General features: G+C 49.3%; 6 protein-coding genes across 6 annotated transcripts; 3 read left to right on the forward strand and 3 right to left on the reverse strand.

Annotated features, from left to right (window-relative positions):
• Positions 1 to 18: 18 nt before the first annotated feature.
• Positions 19 to 2080, reverse strand: CNH03190 (ARF GTPase activator, putative). Its single transcript, XM_572488.2, has 6 exons — positions 1940 to 2080; positions 1530 to 1855; positions 779 to 1441; positions 660 to 718; positions 297 to 586; positions 19 to 226 (listed from the first exon to the last, which is right to left on the reverse strand). Exons 1-6 carry the CDS (start codon positions 2003 to 2005, stop codon positions 191 to 193), a joined length of 1440 nt encoding a protein of 479 aa, XP_572488.2. The 5' UTR covers positions 2006 to 2080; the 3' UTR covers positions 19 to 190.
• A 446-nt stretch (positions 2081 to 2526) lies between these two features.
• Positions 2527 to 4980, reverse strand: CNH03180 (conserved hypothetical protein). The gene is made up of 8 exons (XM_024657726.1): positions 4420 to 4980; positions 4194 to 4350; positions 3813 to 4128; positions 3710 to 3750; positions 3622 to 3651; positions 3375 to 3554; positions 3077 to 3295; positions 2527 to 2916 (listed from the first exon to the last, which is right to left on the reverse strand). Exons 1-8 carry the CDS (start codon positions 4543 to 4545, stop codon positions 2690 to 2692), a joined length of 1296 nt encoding a protein of 431 aa, XP_024513396.1. The 5' UTR covers positions 4546 to 4980; the 3' UTR covers positions 2527 to 2689.
• A 1787-nt stretch (positions 4981 to 6767) lies between these two features.
• Positions 6768 to 8410, forward strand: CNH03170 (Inositol oxygenase, putative). The gene is made up of 5 exons (XM_572486.2): positions 6768 to 7179; positions 7229 to 7406; positions 7464 to 7740; positions 7807 to 7989; positions 8044 to 8410. Exons 1-5 carry the CDS (start codon positions 7143 to 7145, stop codon positions 8302 to 8304), a joined length of 936 nt encoding a protein of 311 aa, XP_572486.1. The 5' UTR covers positions 6768 to 7142; the 3' UTR covers positions 8305 to 8410.
• A 914-nt stretch (positions 8411 to 9324) lies between these two features.
• CNH03160 (conserved hypothetical protein) lies at positions 9325 to 10996 on the reverse strand. Its single transcript, XM_572485.2, has 5 exons — positions 10733 to 10996; positions 10306 to 10678; positions 10164 to 10267; positions 9594 to 10117; positions 9325 to 9541 (listed from the first exon to the last, which is right to left on the reverse strand). The coding sequence occupies exons 1-5, from the start codon at positions 10920 to 10922 to the stop codon at positions 9431 to 9433; spliced, it is 1302 nt and encodes a 433-aa protein (XP_572485.1). The 5' UTR covers positions 10923 to 10996; the 3' UTR covers positions 9325 to 9430.
• A 167-nt stretch (positions 10997 to 11163) lies between these two features.
• CNH03150 (L-mandelate dehydrogenase, putative) lies at positions 11164 to 14259 on the forward strand. The gene is made up of 12 exons (XM_572484.2): positions 11164 to 11471; positions 11531 to 11695; positions 11757 to 11842; positions 11904 to 12148; positions 12205 to 12219; positions 12274 to 12560; positions 12608 to 12751; positions 12805 to 12924; positions 12975 to 13067; positions 13122 to 13150; positions 13201 to 13412; positions 13481 to 14259. The coding sequence occupies exons 1-12, from the start codon at positions 11334 to 11336 to the stop codon at positions 13612 to 13614; spliced, it is 1668 nt and encodes a 555-aa protein (XP_572484.1). The 5' UTR covers positions 11164 to 11333; the 3' UTR covers positions 13615 to 14259.
• Positions 14260 to 14438: 179 nt separating this feature from the next.
• Positions 14439 to 16154, forward strand: CNH03140 (expressed protein). Its single transcript, XM_572483.2, has 6 exons — positions 14439 to 14552; positions 14609 to 14926; positions 14989 to 15241; positions 15304 to 15477; positions 15528 to 15918; positions 15985 to 16154. Exons 2-6 carry the CDS (start codon positions 14733 to 14735, stop codon positions 16107 to 16109), a joined length of 1137 nt encoding a protein of 378 aa, XP_572483.1. The 5' UTR covers positions 14439 to 14552; positions 14609 to 14732; the 3' UTR covers positions 16110 to 16154.
• The last annotated feature ends 576 nt before the right edge of the window (positions 16155 to 16730 follow it).

Below are 16730 nucleotides of genomic sequence, written 5' to 3' on the forward strand. Positions count from 1 at the left end.
GTGAAAGGAAATTGAAGAACCTTTGAGAATTGTATGTCACAACAGACCTGCATCTGCACACGCTCTGGGTATAAGGAAAACGACATAAGAGGCAAATCATCTTCTAATCGCAAATCGGTAAAGGTAAGAAGTGTAAAGGTGTTGGAAAATGAAACAAGAAAGGGAGATGAACGTGTGAAGTAGATACTGTTTAACGTCCCTCGAAAGAAGCCAGGTAATCGGAAAGCTACATCTCACATTAGCGTCCCATCGCGCTACCAGAAGACACAACACAAAAGCAGAGATTCAAAACTCACCTTCAACGCACCAGCTCTGATCTGATCTCCAAACTGCTGCACCTCAGGATTGGCCAAAACTCTCTCTGCCATATCTCGAATTCCCCTCTCAAGTCCTGCAATGGCGTCGTCACCTCCCATTCCGCCGTCTCCACCCAAACCACCTTCCTCTTCGTTCTCTTCCTCACGGCCAAAGTAAGCGTTGGAGGAAATGGCAGTGGCACCTTGGAAATCGCGAAGACGGGTTTGAGCCTCGGCGGCGGCGCTGGGGTCGTATGTGCCTCGGCCGAAGTACATATCGGAAGAGATGCCTGGAGAACAAGGAAGTTAGGCACACTGATTGTAGGCGAAAGAAGGTGAAAGTGAACAGGAAAAAGGGCTTACCTTTTTGGTTGCCAAACTTGTCTCGGGCAGTGCGGACGTCGTCGGCTACAGCAGCACGACTATGCAAGATCCCGTTAGCCTATGGTTGATTGAATTGGGCTCAGAGATGCTGGACTCACGTCTTAGACTGGGCAGGAGCAGCCACGCCGACCGTCTGACCGAAACCCAGCCTGCCGGGCACAGGCGCTGAGTTAACCACACTCTTTTTTGCAGCCCCGTTCGCTGGTGTACCCGATCTGCTACTTCCTACACTGGCATTGGCACTAGCAGCAGCAGCGGCAGCAGCTTTAGCCTTCTTCGCCTCCTCTGCCTCTCTCTCCCTGGCGGCTTTGGCAGCTTCTTCCTCCTTCTTCTTATTCTCGGCTGAAAGCTGCTTGGCCCGCTCCTCTTCCTCGAGAGCCTTACGCTGAGCCTCTTCGAAGTCAATAGGGGCAGCAGCCTTCTTAGCGCCGAGCTTACTGGCACCGAGCTTGCTAACCTTCGGGGCGGCACCGGTGGTTGTGGTTGTGGAAGAAGAAAGACGAGAGGCGGACGCAGGGCGAGAGGAAGGGGCGGAGGTAGTGGAAGATCGGAGGGATGAGGAGGTTACCGTGCGAGGAGCGGGAGCACGGGTAAGTCCGATAGAGGGGACAGTGGCAGCTTGGGCAGAGGCGGCAGGGGTAGCAGGCTTAGATGTTGGCTTATCCCATGATGAAAAGAAGTCGTCGTCTGTGGCGGCAGCCTTTGCGGGAGACGCGAGCGGGGTGAGCTCGAGGCCGTCGATGTGAATGCCATGTGGGTATCTGCAAGTGAAATAAAGTCAGTCACGTCACAAAAAGGGAATACAGTCATGTGTCGGGTGATATGGCGAGGTAAAAATATGTTACGTACCGCGCAGCATCATCTTGAGTCCTCTTCGCAAGTTCCTCCTTATACAAACTGGCGATCCTGCTCGTATATCTTGCCCTCGCATCCGTGCTCTGCGGAGCCAGTAGATTACCTCCCCCATTTTTGTTGAAGAACTCCGCACAGCTGGCGTTACCTCCAACCTTCAATGTGCGAAGTTGTTGAATAGACCAAGAGTCAAGATTGGTGGAGCGTACGAAGGAGATGTGGACTCCCAGGTTACGATGGACCGAGGAACAGTCGAGACAGAGATAGATACCAAATGTGACGGATGACCAAGTCGGATTTTTAGCGTGACAGTCAAAGCATTGCTATTGAATACCACGAAGTCAGCGACCATGCCATGCATGATGAAGCTCGGATGTCAGCGAGAACGGGGTAAAATGGGAACGAACCTTGTTTGCTTTCTGAGCTTTGAGGTGGGCAAAAGTCGCTGTGGTCTGGGCTTTGGTCGGGTCCATGGTGACGGGAGGATAAGGAGTAGTAGATGTTTTTTGGGGAAGAGAAGGACAGGTTGTGAAGGGGAAAGTTGGATCTACGAAGCCAGCGACAATCACGACAGCAGCGAGATGTGGCAGAAGGACAAGGAACCGCCAGCGGAAGCAATTTGAATTGTAAATTACGTAAACTGTCATATTGGTGTTGACCTGCTTTGACCACATTGACGACATTTAAAATATTTCATTATGCATTACTATGTGTGTGAGGAGATGGTGGGAAGACACTGGATTGTGAATTTGGAAGGCAAGTGGATATATTCGACGAGGGTTGAAAATTCAGGAGAAGAGCTTGTTTAAAAGCGCGGCAGAAAGCGTTTTCCTGGGGTAGGTTCGGTCGTAGACTAGAGGACTTTCGCCTTACCTGAAGCGGAGGAACCTATAAAAAGCAGCCATCTTCCGCTCATCGTTGTATGGGTCGTTCACCGTCATTAATCTCTCAATTTGAATTGACCGACTACAAATCAAACAGTGCCAAGGAACATGGCAGAATGGTACATTCGACACACAAGAAGCATGCATTCGCACGTCTTCTTTTAATCTACAACTAAGGCAACCAATGTAAAACACCCGAAATCAAGCTTTGAACAACGCGACATTCGCAGAAGGGGCATAGTCAGAATAGTAGGAATACTTCTCTCCATGGTATCAATCATAGGAAGCTCCCTCTCCCTCCTTCTTTTCCTCCTCCGCAGACTCGGTGGGTAAGTAGGGGTTGGTGTCCCAAGCTTCCAAGGGCCAAGTCTTACCTTGTCCAGCGTTAATCTTGGCATACAGAGTGCGGAGTTGGGCAGGCAGGGGTTGGTCCTTGTTTTCGAGCCAGATGCGAATGAGGTGACGGGCATTTTTGTCGCTGTCTGTGGAGGCGGTCCGGGCTGGAAAAGAGTCAGCGCGGAACCTTGCTGTCAAAAGGAAAAGAGACGGGAGAAGGGGAACGCAATGGTGACGTATGCTCGCCCGAAGGCTAATGAAAGTGCCAAACAAATAAAGGAGATGAGAAGGACAGGATGTAAAACCACAGGAAGGGAGACGTACCATGGTACACAGTTAAGTTGTTAAAGTATTCAAGGTCGCCCTTCTGGAGATCCAAATCCAAACTATACTTCTCCGCGGTGAAATGGACAGCGTCGAGCGCGAGGTGCTTTTCCTTGGTAAGAGTGGGAACGTCGGGGTCGGCTTCGTAAAAACCGAAGAAGGGACGACGGGAGTACGATGAGATGACTCGGTTCTCGTGCGCGAAGAAAAGGGGTTTGCCTATACCCAGTGCGAAGTGTTAATGTTAGTAAAAGGCAAGGTCGAAGAATTAGAGATGTGATGGGATAGGATGGCGTACCTTCGGGGAACTGCTTGGTAACCCAGTCGCCTTTGGCGAGCTCACGGATGATATCTCGACGAGTGCGGGCGAGCTGGTTGTAGGTGTTGGCGACCGAGGAAAGCTGGGAAAGACCACCAGTCTCGGCAACGCCGACGGTAATAAGGCCAACAATACCGACACTACCATCGTTATGGAAAACTGCAGAGGAAGATAAGTCAATGGAAGATCAGGAGGGGGAAGAAAAAAAGGGATGAAAGATATATACCTTGGTTACCGCTGGTTTGACCCTTGACGGCTAATCGAGAAAAGAAAAGGTTAATCGGACGGATGGGGGTAAAGGGAGGGATACGTACTGATAGCGGGTCGCTTGTCTACGTCAAGAGTAGTAATGTCACTACTCAAGAGTCAGCACAAGCTAGCCTTGTGACGCGCAACGTTTTAAGAAGGGTTACTTACCGAAGATGAACGACGTTCTGAATACCCTGCTTGATCCTTCTTTCCCCAACATAAGCAGAAACACCAGCAAAAATGATAAGCTGCTTCTCTCTCTCCCAGTCGTCGACAGGCAAACCTCTAAGGACTCTCAAGCCTACACCATTATTGATCTCGTATTCAGACTTGCGGAGTTCCTTGTAGAGAGTAGAATCGGTGGGGATGGGGAATGTCTCGCGGGAGATGTCGTTCTTGGTGAGGGAAAGAGAGACAAAGTGCTGGTAGGCGGTTTCGAGGAGGGCGATGTCGTCGGCGGTGAAGCGATACAGCCATTTCTCAGCTAGTAGTTGCAAGTCAGTCAGAGTAATTAAAGAAGCAAAGCGAAGGACAGATGGGACAACGTACGTTGGTTGATCAAGATCTTGCCATCCCAAGCGCTAGAGGAGTTATCCTGCTCGGGGAAACCATCAGGCAAAGGATCATCGGCGGGCTTGATGTATGACTTGTTGTTAGCAGTCCACCACTCGATAGAGGGCTCGTAAGAAGTGCCGTAGATCTTTGCCTGTGTCAAAGGACTATTGGTTAACCAAAAACAGGATACGTACGGATAAAGTGAAAGAGAAGGACTTACCTGTTTCTCCTCCTCTGTGAGCTGACGCTTGGTGACAGTTCTAGGGCCGCCGGGAAGGCCAGAGTCGATAGTGAGAGAATTGAAGCTATCGTGAAGGGCGGATACTGGAGCTTGAACTGCAGTCATCTTAATGTCTTAATAAGGTTCGCAATTGAGATTTGTGACAATACGAAGTTGGGAAGAATGAGGGTTTGGTTGCTTTGGTTGCGCAACATGCTGGAAATTGGGCTATATATGTCTGAACGACAAGAATATGCGTTAGGTAAGCCGATTGCAGTATTACAATGCGTCGACTGCGACATGTGCTGAATGCTGGGAACGGAAATCCGACTCTCGTTACCAGAGAGGTATAGAATGAGAGAAAGAAGGATTTATGACTCTTGAGCTCGACATTCGTGCTCGAAATGGCGTGCACATTTTCGGTCGAAGCCGACGGTCAAAGTGGAATTCTGTTCGAGTGGAGGATGTTCAGCTGAGGATATTCTTCGATGCTGCATGGTGGAGCTGAGCGATTTTATCAAGGCTGAGGGAAATTGAGCAATGGAGGTTTGTTTATGAGATGAGAGGTATAGCATGCGAAAATATAGGATATCAGATGCACAGATAAGATATGATGGCAGCGAATTCAGCAGCAGACAATACGTAATAATGCAAATGGCCCTACTACGGCCATGTCACATCACTTCGAGCACCCACTTATGAAATGGTTCCGTAATAAATATGGCTAATCAAGAAGCGTGCTCATTAATAAGGGATTAGTTTTACTAATCGTCGATTAGATGTTTTGTTTTATTACTCTTGCATGGAGTAGAATCCAATGCATAGAGTACCACCGCTGGATAGTGCTGGCTTGGGGCTACATGTACATATAATTATCATCAAGGTCGAAGGTCATGCAGATGGACTTTTAATTATGGAGGATAGCTTAGGATGCATCATTCAACAACGAACTTCACCCTGCTCGTCCCCACACCTTCCACGGCAATCGCCCACACGAAGACGTACGCGTGGATGCAGATAGGTTGAGGTTGTACATGACTGAGCAATGATCACTGTTAATGTAGATAGCGCAAGGATTTTGGTGTCAAATAATTGGTCGGATCATGTATTCCATCATCAGCATAGAAAAAACTTTTGAAGCGGCCGACGACAGCTACCGGACCGTCATATATGTACCTCCTCTCACATACAAATTGCAATTCCCATTTGACATGAAAAAGCTATATAATTGAGTTTGGTTTGCTCACCTCTCATTAATTACTTCTTATTACAACATGCATGTATTTCACATTTCATTCATTATATACAAAACTAGTTCACATAAATCTTTTCCTTTTGCTTCAAATCTGCTAGATATGTATGTTTTCATGCACGTCTTGCTGCAGGTACTGGAAGTATGGAGGTTGATCTCGGAGCTTGAGGCGCATATTGACTATCGGCCTGCTTGCTGATTGAGAGCTTCGGCATTGGGCAACACGCAGTCGCCTTCCTTTTCACCATCGGTTACCGCGACGCATCTGTGATTTGAGAAGTGCATATAGACGTCCTCTATCAAACAGTGCACCCCTTTATAACCCACGCAAACAGAGGAAAGACTTCCGTTCTTGCATCCAGAAATGCGCTGAGGTCTATTACTATATGACATTGGTTGCCGGCGACTTCGAGAGGCAGCATCTTTGCGCATCTTCGAAAGGCAACTGGGCGATTTCTACTCGTCATGCAATGTTCATGCTATCTGACTACTGAACCTCTCAGCGTGGTCTACAGGCTGAGGAGCGGAACGAAGATTGCATTAGGGAAGCTCACGATGCGATTTTTTTTCGAAAATCGCCGATTTTTCCAAAAATCGTCGATTTTTGGCGCTTAATTAACCATCGATTTTCTATCGATTTTTGCCTGATGTCATGACATGGAACTTCTCGCTTTTTCTGGAGATTTGAACCTCTGGTCATCTCTTTGTAGACGGAGATTTACCTAACTCCGAGGTCCAGAAATCGGTTTGAAATTATTAACGTCACCTGGGCCACTCACAGCTAAATCGCCGGTTTTTCTAAAAATCGATTAGAAAAAAAATCGCACCGTGAGCTTCCCTATTGTCATTGATGTGGCCGTCTCCCATGCCTATGCACGCCACTGACTTCGTTTGTCAATGCGCTATGATCTCCGACTGACGGATCCATCCCGGGTTTGGGCGTAGTGACGGCGAGGCTCTGGGCTTAGATAATCTGTGTCCCAGTCCGAGTCGGGCCCGTCGGGGAATTTTAATGACACTTACGTAACCACAGACTTGTAATAGACCTGTGTTTATTGATCAGATTAATTATCGTGCATATAGCAGCAGAAACAGACCGACGACGAGGCAAGTCGCACCGACAAATCAACGAATCAACGAGAGGATAATAAACAACCGAGCACTATTTCGCTCCTCGGCCCCGTCCGGTCCCCATTACGGACATGATTATGATTATCCTCTGAACACGAAATCACCTCCTGTGCACGCTTCGGTCGGTTTTTCTTTACCTCACGGTAAACCGTCCGAAGATCGCTAAAACCTGTTATTCAACCGATGTTAACTCCCCGTGGCATCATGGAGTTTGGATCCTCCCAAAGGTATTAAAGAGCAATGCTCGCTGTGGTCGAGAGGAGCGGCAAAGTAATCAAATCAACTCTACTCTGACTCTACTCTGACTTACACACAAGTTCAATCTACAACCACCACCAAAATGCCCGTTGCTGTTCAGGAATTCGTTCGCTCCGACGGTTAGTGCTGCCACGGCTACTTGGAAAGCATGGCTGACTCCATCCATAGACCCCGCCGGCACCAAGTTCGACACCATTTCTGACGCCGTTGATGATATCAACGTCGCCAAGCTCAAGGCTCAACACAAAGACAATGCATACGAGGAGTCCAAGTTCGACTCTGAAAAGGAAAAGGAGACCTTCCGCCAATTTGTTGACTCCAATGAGAGTTCCCGTAGGTTCTACATGTGAGTTGTGGAGCTTGGTTCGATTATCTCTCGGCGGCCTACTAACATGCCGCGTAGCGAGCAACACACCAAGCAAACCGTTGAGTTCAACATCGAGGCCCGTCGCAAGGCTTTCGAAAAGCCCCGCGCTACAATGGGCGTTTGGGAAGCAATGGAGCTCTTAAACACCCTTGTCGACGCAAGTGACCCCGACACTAGCGCCACCCAAATTCAGCACCTTTTACAAACCGCTGAGGCCATGAGGAAGGACGGCAAGCCGGAATGGATGCAGGTTACCGGTTTGGTCCACGACCTCGGCAAGCTACTCTACTTTTTCGGAAGTGACGGCCAATGGGTATGTGTGATTTCTCCAACCGCGGCAGCAATGCATCGCAATGCTTCGACGCTTACTTTATTGCAGGATGTCGTTGGAGACACCTTCGTTGTGGGCTGCGAAATTCCGACCGAGAAGATCGTCTATTCGGACACTTTTGGCGCCAACCCTGATGTCAACCACCCGGTCTACTCGACCAAGTACGGTATGTACAAGCCCAACTGCGGTCTTGACAACGTCATGATCAGCTGGGGTCACGACGAGTATCTTGTGAGTTTCTTGTCATTCGTGAATCCATCCGCTATATGTTGACGCCTTTCACAGTACATGGTTTGCAAGGAGCAGTCATCCCTCCCTAAGGCTGCGCTCCACATGATCCGATACCACTCTTTCTACCCCTGGCACCGCGAGCGTGCCTACACTTACCTTGAAAACGAGGCCGATAAGGAGGCATTGAAGGATGTTCTCGCTTTCAACCCCTACGACTTGTACTCCAAGTCCGACTCTCTGCCAGACCCTGTCGCACTTCGTCCCTACTACGAGGGTCTTATCGCCAAGTTCTTCCCGGAGAAAATCAATTGGTAAACGATAATTGTAACATGTAGGCGTGATTGTAACAGTGAGATGCAAGCTTGTGACCATTGGCCATATGTGTGCTACAGTTCCATAAAATACGCTCTGCCAGACCGTCATGGGATTGAGAACAGTCTTGTCAAGTCAACTTGTCTTAATACAATTGAGTTATCTCTTTGCACGATGCAGGCATCCTCTTAGCCGTATGGGCATGGAGCTGAGAGCTGTGTCCTTCACTAACGAAATTTAACCTGGCAGATCACTTTGACATCTGTTTAGCATGGCAAACTGATCGGAACATCAATCCCGCATTTCCCCCTTCCTGCACTTGTTTTTCTCTTTTTCTCGATCAATTTTTGTAATAACCAACTTTCGGAAAGGTCTGACAGGACCTACAATGGCGCAAGTTTTGTGCCCATTCTTATCTGAGTAATGGGCCGAACAAGGCTTTCTGGACCCTGAAATCCCTATTATCCATCTTCGGTGCCTACATTTCTGCTTCACCCTCAGATCACCGCTACCTTTGAACTGTTCGTTCGTCAATGGAATAAGACTCATTTTGTCGGGGAATAGAAGACATCAAGGTCTCATGATTGGATTATATATGAATGGATAGTATGAAGACCGATATTACCTTGGACGTCCTACACAGTAACATCCTCTTTGCTGGATCGAGCGCAGAGCTGGACGGTCTGATAACGTTCGTCGACCGATGGCGATCAATGTTTTGGCCTTCTGGGGATGTAACTTTGACCAATGCACCCGGGTGCATAGGAATGCTTTAGTGTAACTTGCATTAAATAGTCCACGTACCAGGAAAATGTCAGATACATCTACTTTGGGTTACATTTTACATGCAACAAATAATAATAGCGTCAGATCAAGCGTTGAAAACAGCCTTGATTGAAAAGAGGCTTGCGTTAAAAAAATGCGAAAACCGATGCGAAAACCATGAGATATTATTTTTCCGACCGGTTTCGCCATAGTATTGGGGTCGTTTCATACGACTCATGACAATCTTTAGTGATATGGGTAACATCGACCATCTCTTCAGTAGTCATTGGGCGTTGCATGCTATGAGCTCTCACACTTATACAGTGATACATAATTACAATCGACCGTACCCCAAGTTCACACCCTAAGCCGCACGCTTGGCCGCCAATTCGTCCAGAGCTTGATTCAAGCTGTCGTCGGACCACTTCTCGGCAACGCCTCGCGTAACTCGATCGAGCTGGGTCTCGGGACAGTGCTGCCAAATCATCAGTTTCGTCTTTGCAAATGTGACCAAGTCGGAAACGTACACTATCGGCCGGGGGAGGATCCTTGTCCAAATTGGTGGGGAATGAGTACGCGTCGCAGATGGCTTTCAGTAATGCCTGCGAAGATGGAGAATCGATACCGCCTTGTGTGTTGGCGATATAGTCTTTGACATCTGACCACGTGGCGCGGATGATGGCATTGCGATCAACTGTTTCCATGGGTTTCGACCAACAGGCCGAGACTTGCAACAAATTACCTATTCTGTGCAGATCTTTCGTTTTGTTATCCCCTGCGGCATGGAAGAGCGCCGGATTGAAAAATACGGCATCACCAATGTCGAGCGCGGTCTGCACCATATGCTTGTGGAAAAAGTCGACAAATTCGGGTTGGCGGTAGGCTATATAGCCATGATCAAATTGCTGAGAGAATGGTAGGAGCTGTGTGGGGCCAGAAGCCAGAGGCATTGGTGTGTGGGCCACGGCCCCCTGCAATGTGAGCATTGCTGAGGCAATCTGGGAGACAATAGGAAACCTGGAAGCCGTTCGTTCGGATTGAAACCCGAGGTCTTCAAAGGATCAGTTCCAGATCTTGGATGGGCAGAGAGTTCTCACGATAGTCTCGGTGCGGCTCCTGTGCTTTACCCCCAGGACGTACGACGTTGACTTGCGCAGTGAGTTGGTACCCGGGACCAAGCCATGCCTCCGAAACCATATCTCTGTCGTATCAGCCAGAGTCAACGAAGAGCGAACTTACAAGAGTACATTCGAGTAATACTCTACAAAACTCCTTGGATCTGCGATTGCGTGCTTTTGGAAGGAATTCCAAATTCGGTCATTGTTCCCCGCTGCGGAAAAGTGATCCCCTTTTGCTCCCTCGCGCTCCCGCTCGATGATCTTGCTCAACACACTGTTCGTTCTTTGTATGAGATCGGTGTCTTTCACGAATTTCCGTATCACTAGAACACCGGGTCCGGTCGCCAAACATTTATGTATCTCCGCCATGATGTCGTCTCTCGACTGACTGCCATTGGTAATGAATTTTCGAAGTTGATCACCGGAGTACACCACGGCGTTGTGGGCGATCTCGCTGGACAAAGGATAGTCGGATTGTTCAGTTACCTGACCACCTGGTGCCACTCAGTCAGCGATAGTAGTTCACAAGAGTCGTGTTGCCCGCTCACATATCTGGGTGAACCGATTCAGTTCCTCCGGCGAGAATGGGTCCATTAGCCTGCTCCTAGACTGGACCCGTACTGCCGCCTGTGGAGATGGGCCGACGGCAGGCGGGAAACCCGTCAGTGACCTGGACAGCGTCCATGGTCTAGATAGCGTTGGCCTTCTCGAAACGAGCCTTTGTAAGTGTGCCCTCATTGTAACCAGAGCTGCAACATCGGGTGGTGGTGAGAGTTTGGGATAATGACAGTCGTGACTGCAACGGATAATAAGCCGTATGCTAGCAGTGTCGACGAGGGCACGGAACGCCGCACACCTAATCCTACATCCCCGCCGGGGGGCCTCGGTCCGGTAGATGCCGCAGAGTGCGGTCGGGAGGTTTTTATTTGCAGTTTAGCAGAGAAATCACATCGTCACTCGGCAGTGCCCGTCGGGTGCTGTTAATACCAACACCAACACAGTTACCCATTATCGAATGAGAGAACTTCCATTGCATACTGATTTTGAGCAAAGCTGACTTTTTGTCGCTATTTGTAGCGACCAGCTTCGGGATGCGCTCGATTTTCGTTTCAGCAAATCTATCCATTTCACAAGTATCATCCACCAATCATGCAATCTGGACTGCATGCTTTCCGCCGCACCCTTCTCCGCTCTTTGCGACCCTCTCACAAAGCGTATAGCACCCATGCACATGCAAAACGGTCTTGGGTCCTGGCAGGAACGACAGCTGTGGCGGTGTCCGGCCTTGTAAGTAACGTTTCGTTGCAAGAGACGGTTCTGATGACATATTTTATCACCTCCAACAGACGCTTGTTTTCTCTGCAGGATTCGGAAATCTGACATTACTGGAGGATGAGACGCGCAACCCCGATCAGCCGAAAAGGACTGTGCTGGCGGGCGGCCAGGAGCTCATATCGTACGATGAGGTACAGAAACACGCGACAAGGGACGACTGCTGGGTGATCATCGACGTGAGAAGAGATTTCATACGCACAATATACTCGAGGAGGGCGGACACTGACAGAGTATTAGGGTATGGTGTATGATGTGACCGAATTCCTCAGCCAGCACCCTGGCGGGGCAGAGGTTATCCTGCGAAATGCTGGGAAAGACGCAACGTGCGTGACCAAGAGTGCTCATCCCACATCTGACATCGTCCTAACCTGACCTCATTGTTAGACGCATTTTTAAGCCGCTACACCCTCCCGATGCCCTTGACATCCTTGACGAGTCTCAGCGCCTTGGTCCTATTGATCCATTAAGCGTCCCTGAGTTGGAGGAGGTTGAGACGGAGGAGGACAAGCGCATAAAGGAAGCTCGGAAGTCCCTTCCTCCGGTAGATACCATGCTATTACTGCAAGACTTTGAGGACTGGGGGCAACAGGTTCTATCGGGGACTGCCTGGGCGTATTACCGTAGCGCTGGTGAGTTGAGAATGCGCCATTCTTTTGAGATTGCTGGCTCATAAGCTATTCCACAGCGGACTCTGAAAACAGTGAGGATATCTCTGTCGCCTGCGTGCACGCTTGCATAAATTGACGTATCACAGCATTCCACGAAAATACGGATGCTTTCAGGCGCTACTGGCTTCGACCACGCATCCTGCGCAAAGTCGCTCAAGGTGATACCAAAACTTCTTTCCTCGGCATAGACACGGAAACGCCAATATTCATCTCCCCGGCCGCCATGGCCAAACTGGGTCACCCACTTGGAGAAGTGAACCTTACACGCGGCGCTGGAAGAGCGGGAATTGTCCAGGCCATCTCGGCGAACGCAAGCTGTGGTTTGGACGAGATCATGGAAGCGAGGGAGGAAGGACAGAAGGTCATCTATCAGGCAAGTTCTCTTGCTACGCCCCCCACAGAAGCTGATAACCATGCCAGATTTATCTCAATAAAGATCGCAAAGCGTCTGAGGTTCTTCTCCAAAAAGTGGAAAAGCTGAAGCCCGCGGCAGTCATGTTTACCGTGGACGTGCCTTGGCAGAGCAAACGAACCATGGATACGCGGGCAAAGAATACGGTCAATGTGAGTGGACTGTCACTTCCTGGGTTTGTTTGGAGCTGAATCCTACTCTTTAGCCCCCCATACAGGATACAGCGGGTAGTGAAAAGAAGTCCAGAGCACCGCTGGGCGTGAGTGAAGCAATTGGAGGATATCAAGATCGGGACCTGTCGTGGGAGGACATCGCCTTCATCAGGGTAAGTTAGGCTCTTGTCAGTCTGGCGGATCCGAGGCTGATACCCTACAGAAATACATTAGTGTTCCCATTATCGTCAAGGGGGTTCAAAGCGTCGAAGACATTGAGTTGTGCGTCAAGGCCGGTGCTGAAGGGGTCTTGATTGTTGGTGTCTTATCTATACTTCCTATCGTATGATCACGGCTAATTGCGCTGTAGTCAAATCACGGAGGGAGATCGTGTGACTAGTAAGTTGCCCTCATTCGATTTTATTGAGTATCCCTGACGTCCTGCGCAGTGCACCAGCGCCCATCGATATATTATACGAATTGCGATGTCATCGTCCAGAACTGTTCAACCAGATAGACGTGTTAATTGACGGCGGCGTCCGTACTGGTGCAGACGTCGTGAAGGCCCTTGCGCTCGGGGCGAAAGCCGTAGGAGTTGGTCGCCCTTTCCTGTACGCCAACGGTACTCATGGGCAAGAAGGTGTTGAACGAGTCTGCGAGAGTGAGTAACTTTGAATGGCATCGAAGGGCCCACGGTCTCAGAAGCTAATGTCGTCATTGCCGATGAAGTCTTGCAAGAAGAGATCACCAATACTATGCGAAATGCGGGAGCGACAAAAGTATCGGAGCTCGTGCCGGAAATGTGTGGACTGGCTGGTCCATGGGTGGGTGGCAATCGCCCCCCGTACGCACCCAAAATTTAATAGAATGGCGTTCAGAAAAAGGCTTGTACTCAGCTACACCGTGTAGTTAGTTGTTTACATAAGCACCAGTATGCCATTTGTCATTCTACACTTTCAACAACCGCCAACGACGGTAGCTCGACTTGTACTGATCTTGCGGCCCAAAAGGCAGAAAAGTAGGGTATTCTGACCATACAGCAGCCGGTAAGCCTCTGATCATAAGCTGCGTGTTTTACGAGCTGTAGACGGGACATTTTACTTCGTATGGGATGCTGAACGGTGTGGTATTTTCAGCCACCATCCCAAGGCCATCGGGCTGACAGACGACTTGTAAGTGTATTATCTATACAGCTCAGTTAAAGAGATTTTGTTGGACCAAGTGCTATGCAACTGGGTGGGAATTCGATGGATGTGGAATTATGGCCCCCATCCAAACGAAAAGCCGATGGAGTAAGAAGAGATCGGAAATGCGAGCCTCTCGCATACAAGTGCATTGGACTGTGATGCGAGTCAAGGATGGATTAGCACCGACCACGACGAGAACTCCGCCGGCTATCGGGATTATGCCCAAAGCTGTTGTAGGTACAGTATGTGGTGGTAGATAGGTATAATAGACCGGTATACACTGCATAGTAGTATGGGCCGTAGTCTATGGCTTGCTATGTATGATACCCTATTGAAGTTTTGATCCGAGATGTAATCTCCTAACTGAATTACAATTCAACTAGATTCAATCCTCCTTACTCGTTACTCCTAGTACTTCTTACGTAATATTCAACGACGGTACCAAACCTAGTGCTACAACCTGCAAGGTGATCCTACTAAATCCACCGAAGCTCTATTTGCTCGGTCGTCTTTTTTGGCATAAATTAACCGAACGCAGGATCACATCTGTGACCTGTGCTGGAGAACATTCGGGCCGAGTCGTTGACCTCGCCTCGGCACGCTGGCTGTGCTCGGTACGTTCTACCAAGTTGATTTCGCCGCAAGCAGGATCCCATTTATCTTGAAAAAGGCAGTGACTATGTATTTACCTCGACGGACAAAAATCACTCTTGCAATCTGCACTTTGTCTTAGTGATTTCACCAGTTCTCCACATTGTCTTCCTTATTCTATCATCTTTCCCATTAAATCGAACATGACACCGGTACAAGTCACCGCCGAACGACTGGCGACGATTCCGATCGGGAACTGCATCCAGTGTCTTGGATCACACCCAAATCATACGCTTGAACGCAAGTTCGAAGCTCTGCAGAAAGGAGGATGGAAGCATACCGAGTTCTCGTTTGCGGAATACTTCAAATGGGTCAGGCAGAAGGAGCCTAACTCCGTGTGAGTATTCTGCATCGCCAAATCCCAGAGTTTGGTTTTAGCTTATATTGTCGCCGTCTCAGGCCCAACGTCGATCCCGAAACCTATGGAGACGCCGAGGCCGAAGCTGGGGAAGAAGAGGCGTGGGAGGCGCTTTATCGGCACGCACCCGAGGCCAAGGCTTTGGCCACCAAGCACGGGGTGAAAATGTGGTCCTTGCAATGCCTTGGACAAGTTGACAGCTGGCCAGCGGGGAGCAAGAGGGAGATCCGAGGGCGGGAGAAAGCTGTTCACTGGCTGGAATTGTGTTCCCGCTTAGGCCTCGAGTTCTGCCAGGTAGGTCAAGGTCTCGCAATGTCGTCATTTCTGGTTGGTGCTGCTGACTAACATCTCCATAGATCGGTGTGAACGATCAATACGATGCAGTCGCGCCTTTCGAGAAGACCGTGCAGGATCTAGTTTGGATTGCCGACCAAGCGGCAGCACGGGGTGTCAAAGTCGCCTACGAATCCTGGAATTTTGCGCCGAAGAATAACCAGTGGGAGGCAACATGGGCAATTGTGCAGGCGGCGGTGAGTCTTGTATACCCGACGGATGTTGTCTAATGCATGCTTTCGGATAGAACCATCCCAGCCTCGGTTTGTGTATCGACACTGCTCAATGTGCGTTGGCGCCCGCTTACGGCTTCGACCCTACTTCTGGACGTGGATTCACCCCGGTGGCAGTGCAAGCATTACTTGAGCGTCTTGCTTCAGTGCCCGGTGACAAGATCTTTTTTGTGGAAATCTCAGACGTCCTCGCGCCCCAACCTGCTCTTCTCTGCGGTAGCCCCTTCGATCAGTGGCATCTCGACCAAGGGCCCGGTTACCGAACCGGATTCACGTGGTGTCGATGTGCAAGGGTCATCCCCCACATTGGGAGGGGAACGGGCAAACTAGTGCAGGGTGAAAAGGGTCTCGGAGCCGGTAGGACTGCCGAGATTGTCAAAGCCATTCTAAGCACAGGTTTCAACGGTGAGTTTCCCCATCTTTTCTGTCTTCATTTCTCGATTACGTCCTAACATCGCAATTTCCACGTAGGCCCGATGTTCTACGAGTGTTTCGAGGTGGCGGAGCAGGAAAAGCCTGACCTTTCAATCCCTGACGAACTTGTACAAGCTTCAGTCTTGTCATGGGAGCGCATGAGCAAGGCGATTCTCAGTTGATGTACTCAATAATTAAAGGAATCAAATGCATTCATCAATCACATGTACTGGGGCCGAGTGGTCTTGTTGAGATGTTCTCAGATCCATGGGACATACAGCTTAGACCGTCCAGGTGGTAGCCAACTACTCGAGCTTCTGCACCAGCAATACTTGGCTATTGTACTCGTGCAAACCTAGAATAACTCATATTTAGTACTTTGGCCGATAAATCAGGAATGAGCCGGAGTTTGAAAGGAAATTGGCTGGCCGGTGACGTTGTGAAGTGGTTGGTTACTACATGATTGTTTTGTTTCAACATAGTTAGCCCGTTTCAGATATAAAAGTTAAGACCCCTGATTTACATAGCTAAGATAAGCCTCCGTTTCTGGTTTTTTGACTTTTAAATTCAAAAGAGGCCGATCGATATATTAGCTAACTAAGACTTAGATAGGTGCTCCTCACTCCTATTCACGTTCGAGTCGCGGCGCCCTCAGGCCTGGTATTTGATCGGAGATTTTACAGGGCTTATTATTGGTAGGGCTTATAGTGTCATAAGCTGGTGACAAAATGCATGTTTCTGAGATATGCTTGAGTGCATTGCTGGCACATCGGGGCCGAGGACGGACGAAACCCGAAAGTCTC

Source organism: Cryptococcus neoformans, assembly GCF_000091045.1.
Source record: "Cryptococcus neoformans var. neoformans JEC21 chromosome 8 sequence".
In the NCBI taxonomy this organism is placed as follows: domain Eukaryota; kingdom Fungi; phylum Basidiomycota; class Tremellomycetes; order Tremellales; family Cryptococcaceae; genus Cryptococcus; species Cryptococcus deneoformans.

What these genes read in the sequence shown, in the direction of transcription:
- CNH03180 (XM_024657726.1), bottom strand. Translation starts at nt 4,545, where the DNA reads ATGACTGCAGTTCAAGCTCCAGTATCCGCCCTTCACGATAGCTTCAAT. An exon ending in CAGAACGTCGTTCATCTTCG is followed by an intron (nt 3,751 to 3,812) that starts GTAAGTAACCCT and finishes ACTCTTGAGTAG; the next exon opens with TGACATTACTACTCTTGACG. An exon ending in AGACAAGCGACCCGCTATCA is followed by an intron (nt 3,652 to 3,709) that starts GTACGTATCCCT and finishes TTTCTCGATTAG; the next exon opens with CCGTCAAGGGTCAAACCAGC.
- CNH03140 (XM_572483.2), top strand. Translation starts at nt 14,733, where the DNA reads ATGACACCGGTACAAGTCACCGCCGAACGACTGGCGACGATTCCGATC. An exon ending in TAGGCCTCGAGTTCTGCCAG is followed by an intron (nt 15,242 to 15,303) that starts GTAGGTCAAGGT and finishes ACATCTCCATAG; the next exon opens with ATCGGTGTGAACGATCAATA. An exon ending in GGGCAATTGTGCAGGCGGCG is followed by an intron (nt 15,478 to 15,527) that starts GTGAGTCTTGTA and finishes GCTTTCGGATAG; the next exon opens with AACCATCCCAGCCTCGGTTT.
- CNH03190 (XM_572488.2), bottom strand. Translation starts at nt 2,005, where the DNA reads ATGGACCCGACCAAAGCCCAGACCACAGCGACTTTTGCCCACCTCAAA. An exon ending in AAGCTCAGAAAGCAAACAAG is followed by an intron (nt 1,856 to 1,939) that starts GTTCGTTCCCAT and finishes GGTATTCAATAG; the next exon opens with CAATGCTTTGACTGTCACGC. An exon ending in ACTCAAGATGATGCTGCGCG is followed by an intron (nt 1,442 to 1,529) that starts GTACGTAACATA and finishes TTTCACTTGCAG; the next exon opens with ATACCCACATGGCATTCACA.
- CNH03150 (XM_572484.2), top strand. Translation starts at nt 11,334, where the DNA reads ATGCAATCTGGACTGCATGCTTTCCGCCGCACCCTTCTCCGCTCTTTG. An exon ending in ACTGCTGGGTGATCATCGAC is followed by an intron (nt 11,696 to 11,756) that starts GTGAGAAGAGAT and finishes ACAGAGTATTAG; the next exon opens with GGTATGGTGTATGATGTGAC. An exon ending in GTGCTGAAGGGGTCTTGATT is followed by an intron (nt 13,068 to 13,121) that starts GTTGGTGTCTTA and finishes ATTGCGCTGTAG; the next exon opens with TCAAATCACGGAGGGAGATC.
- CNH03170 (XM_572486.2), top strand. Translation starts at nt 7,143, where the DNA reads ATGCCCGTTGCTGTTCAGGAATTCGTTCGCTCCGACG. An exon ending in GGAATTCGTTCGCTCCGACG is followed by an intron (nt 7,180 to 7,228) that starts GTTAGTGCTGCC and finishes CTCCATCCATAG; the next exon opens with ACCCCGCCGGCACCAAGTTC. An exon ending in GGGGTCACGACGAGTATCTT is followed by an intron (nt 7,990 to 8,043) that starts GTGAGTTTCTTG and finishes CGCCTTTCACAG; the next exon opens with TACATGGTTTGCAAGGAGCA.
- CNH03160 (XM_572485.2), bottom strand. Translation starts at nt 10,922, where the DNA reads ATGAGGGCACACTTACAAAGGCTCGTTTCGAGAAGGCCAACGCTATCT. An exon ending in GAATCGGTTCACCCAGATAT is followed by an intron (nt 10,679 to 10,732) that starts GTGAGCGGGCAA and finishes GAGTGGCACCAG; the next exon opens with GTGGTCAGGTAACTGAACAA. An exon ending in TATTACTCGAATGTACTCTT is followed by an intron (nt 10,268 to 10,305) that starts GTAAGTTCGCTC and finishes CTGATACGACAG; the next exon opens with AGATATGGTTTCGGAGGCAT.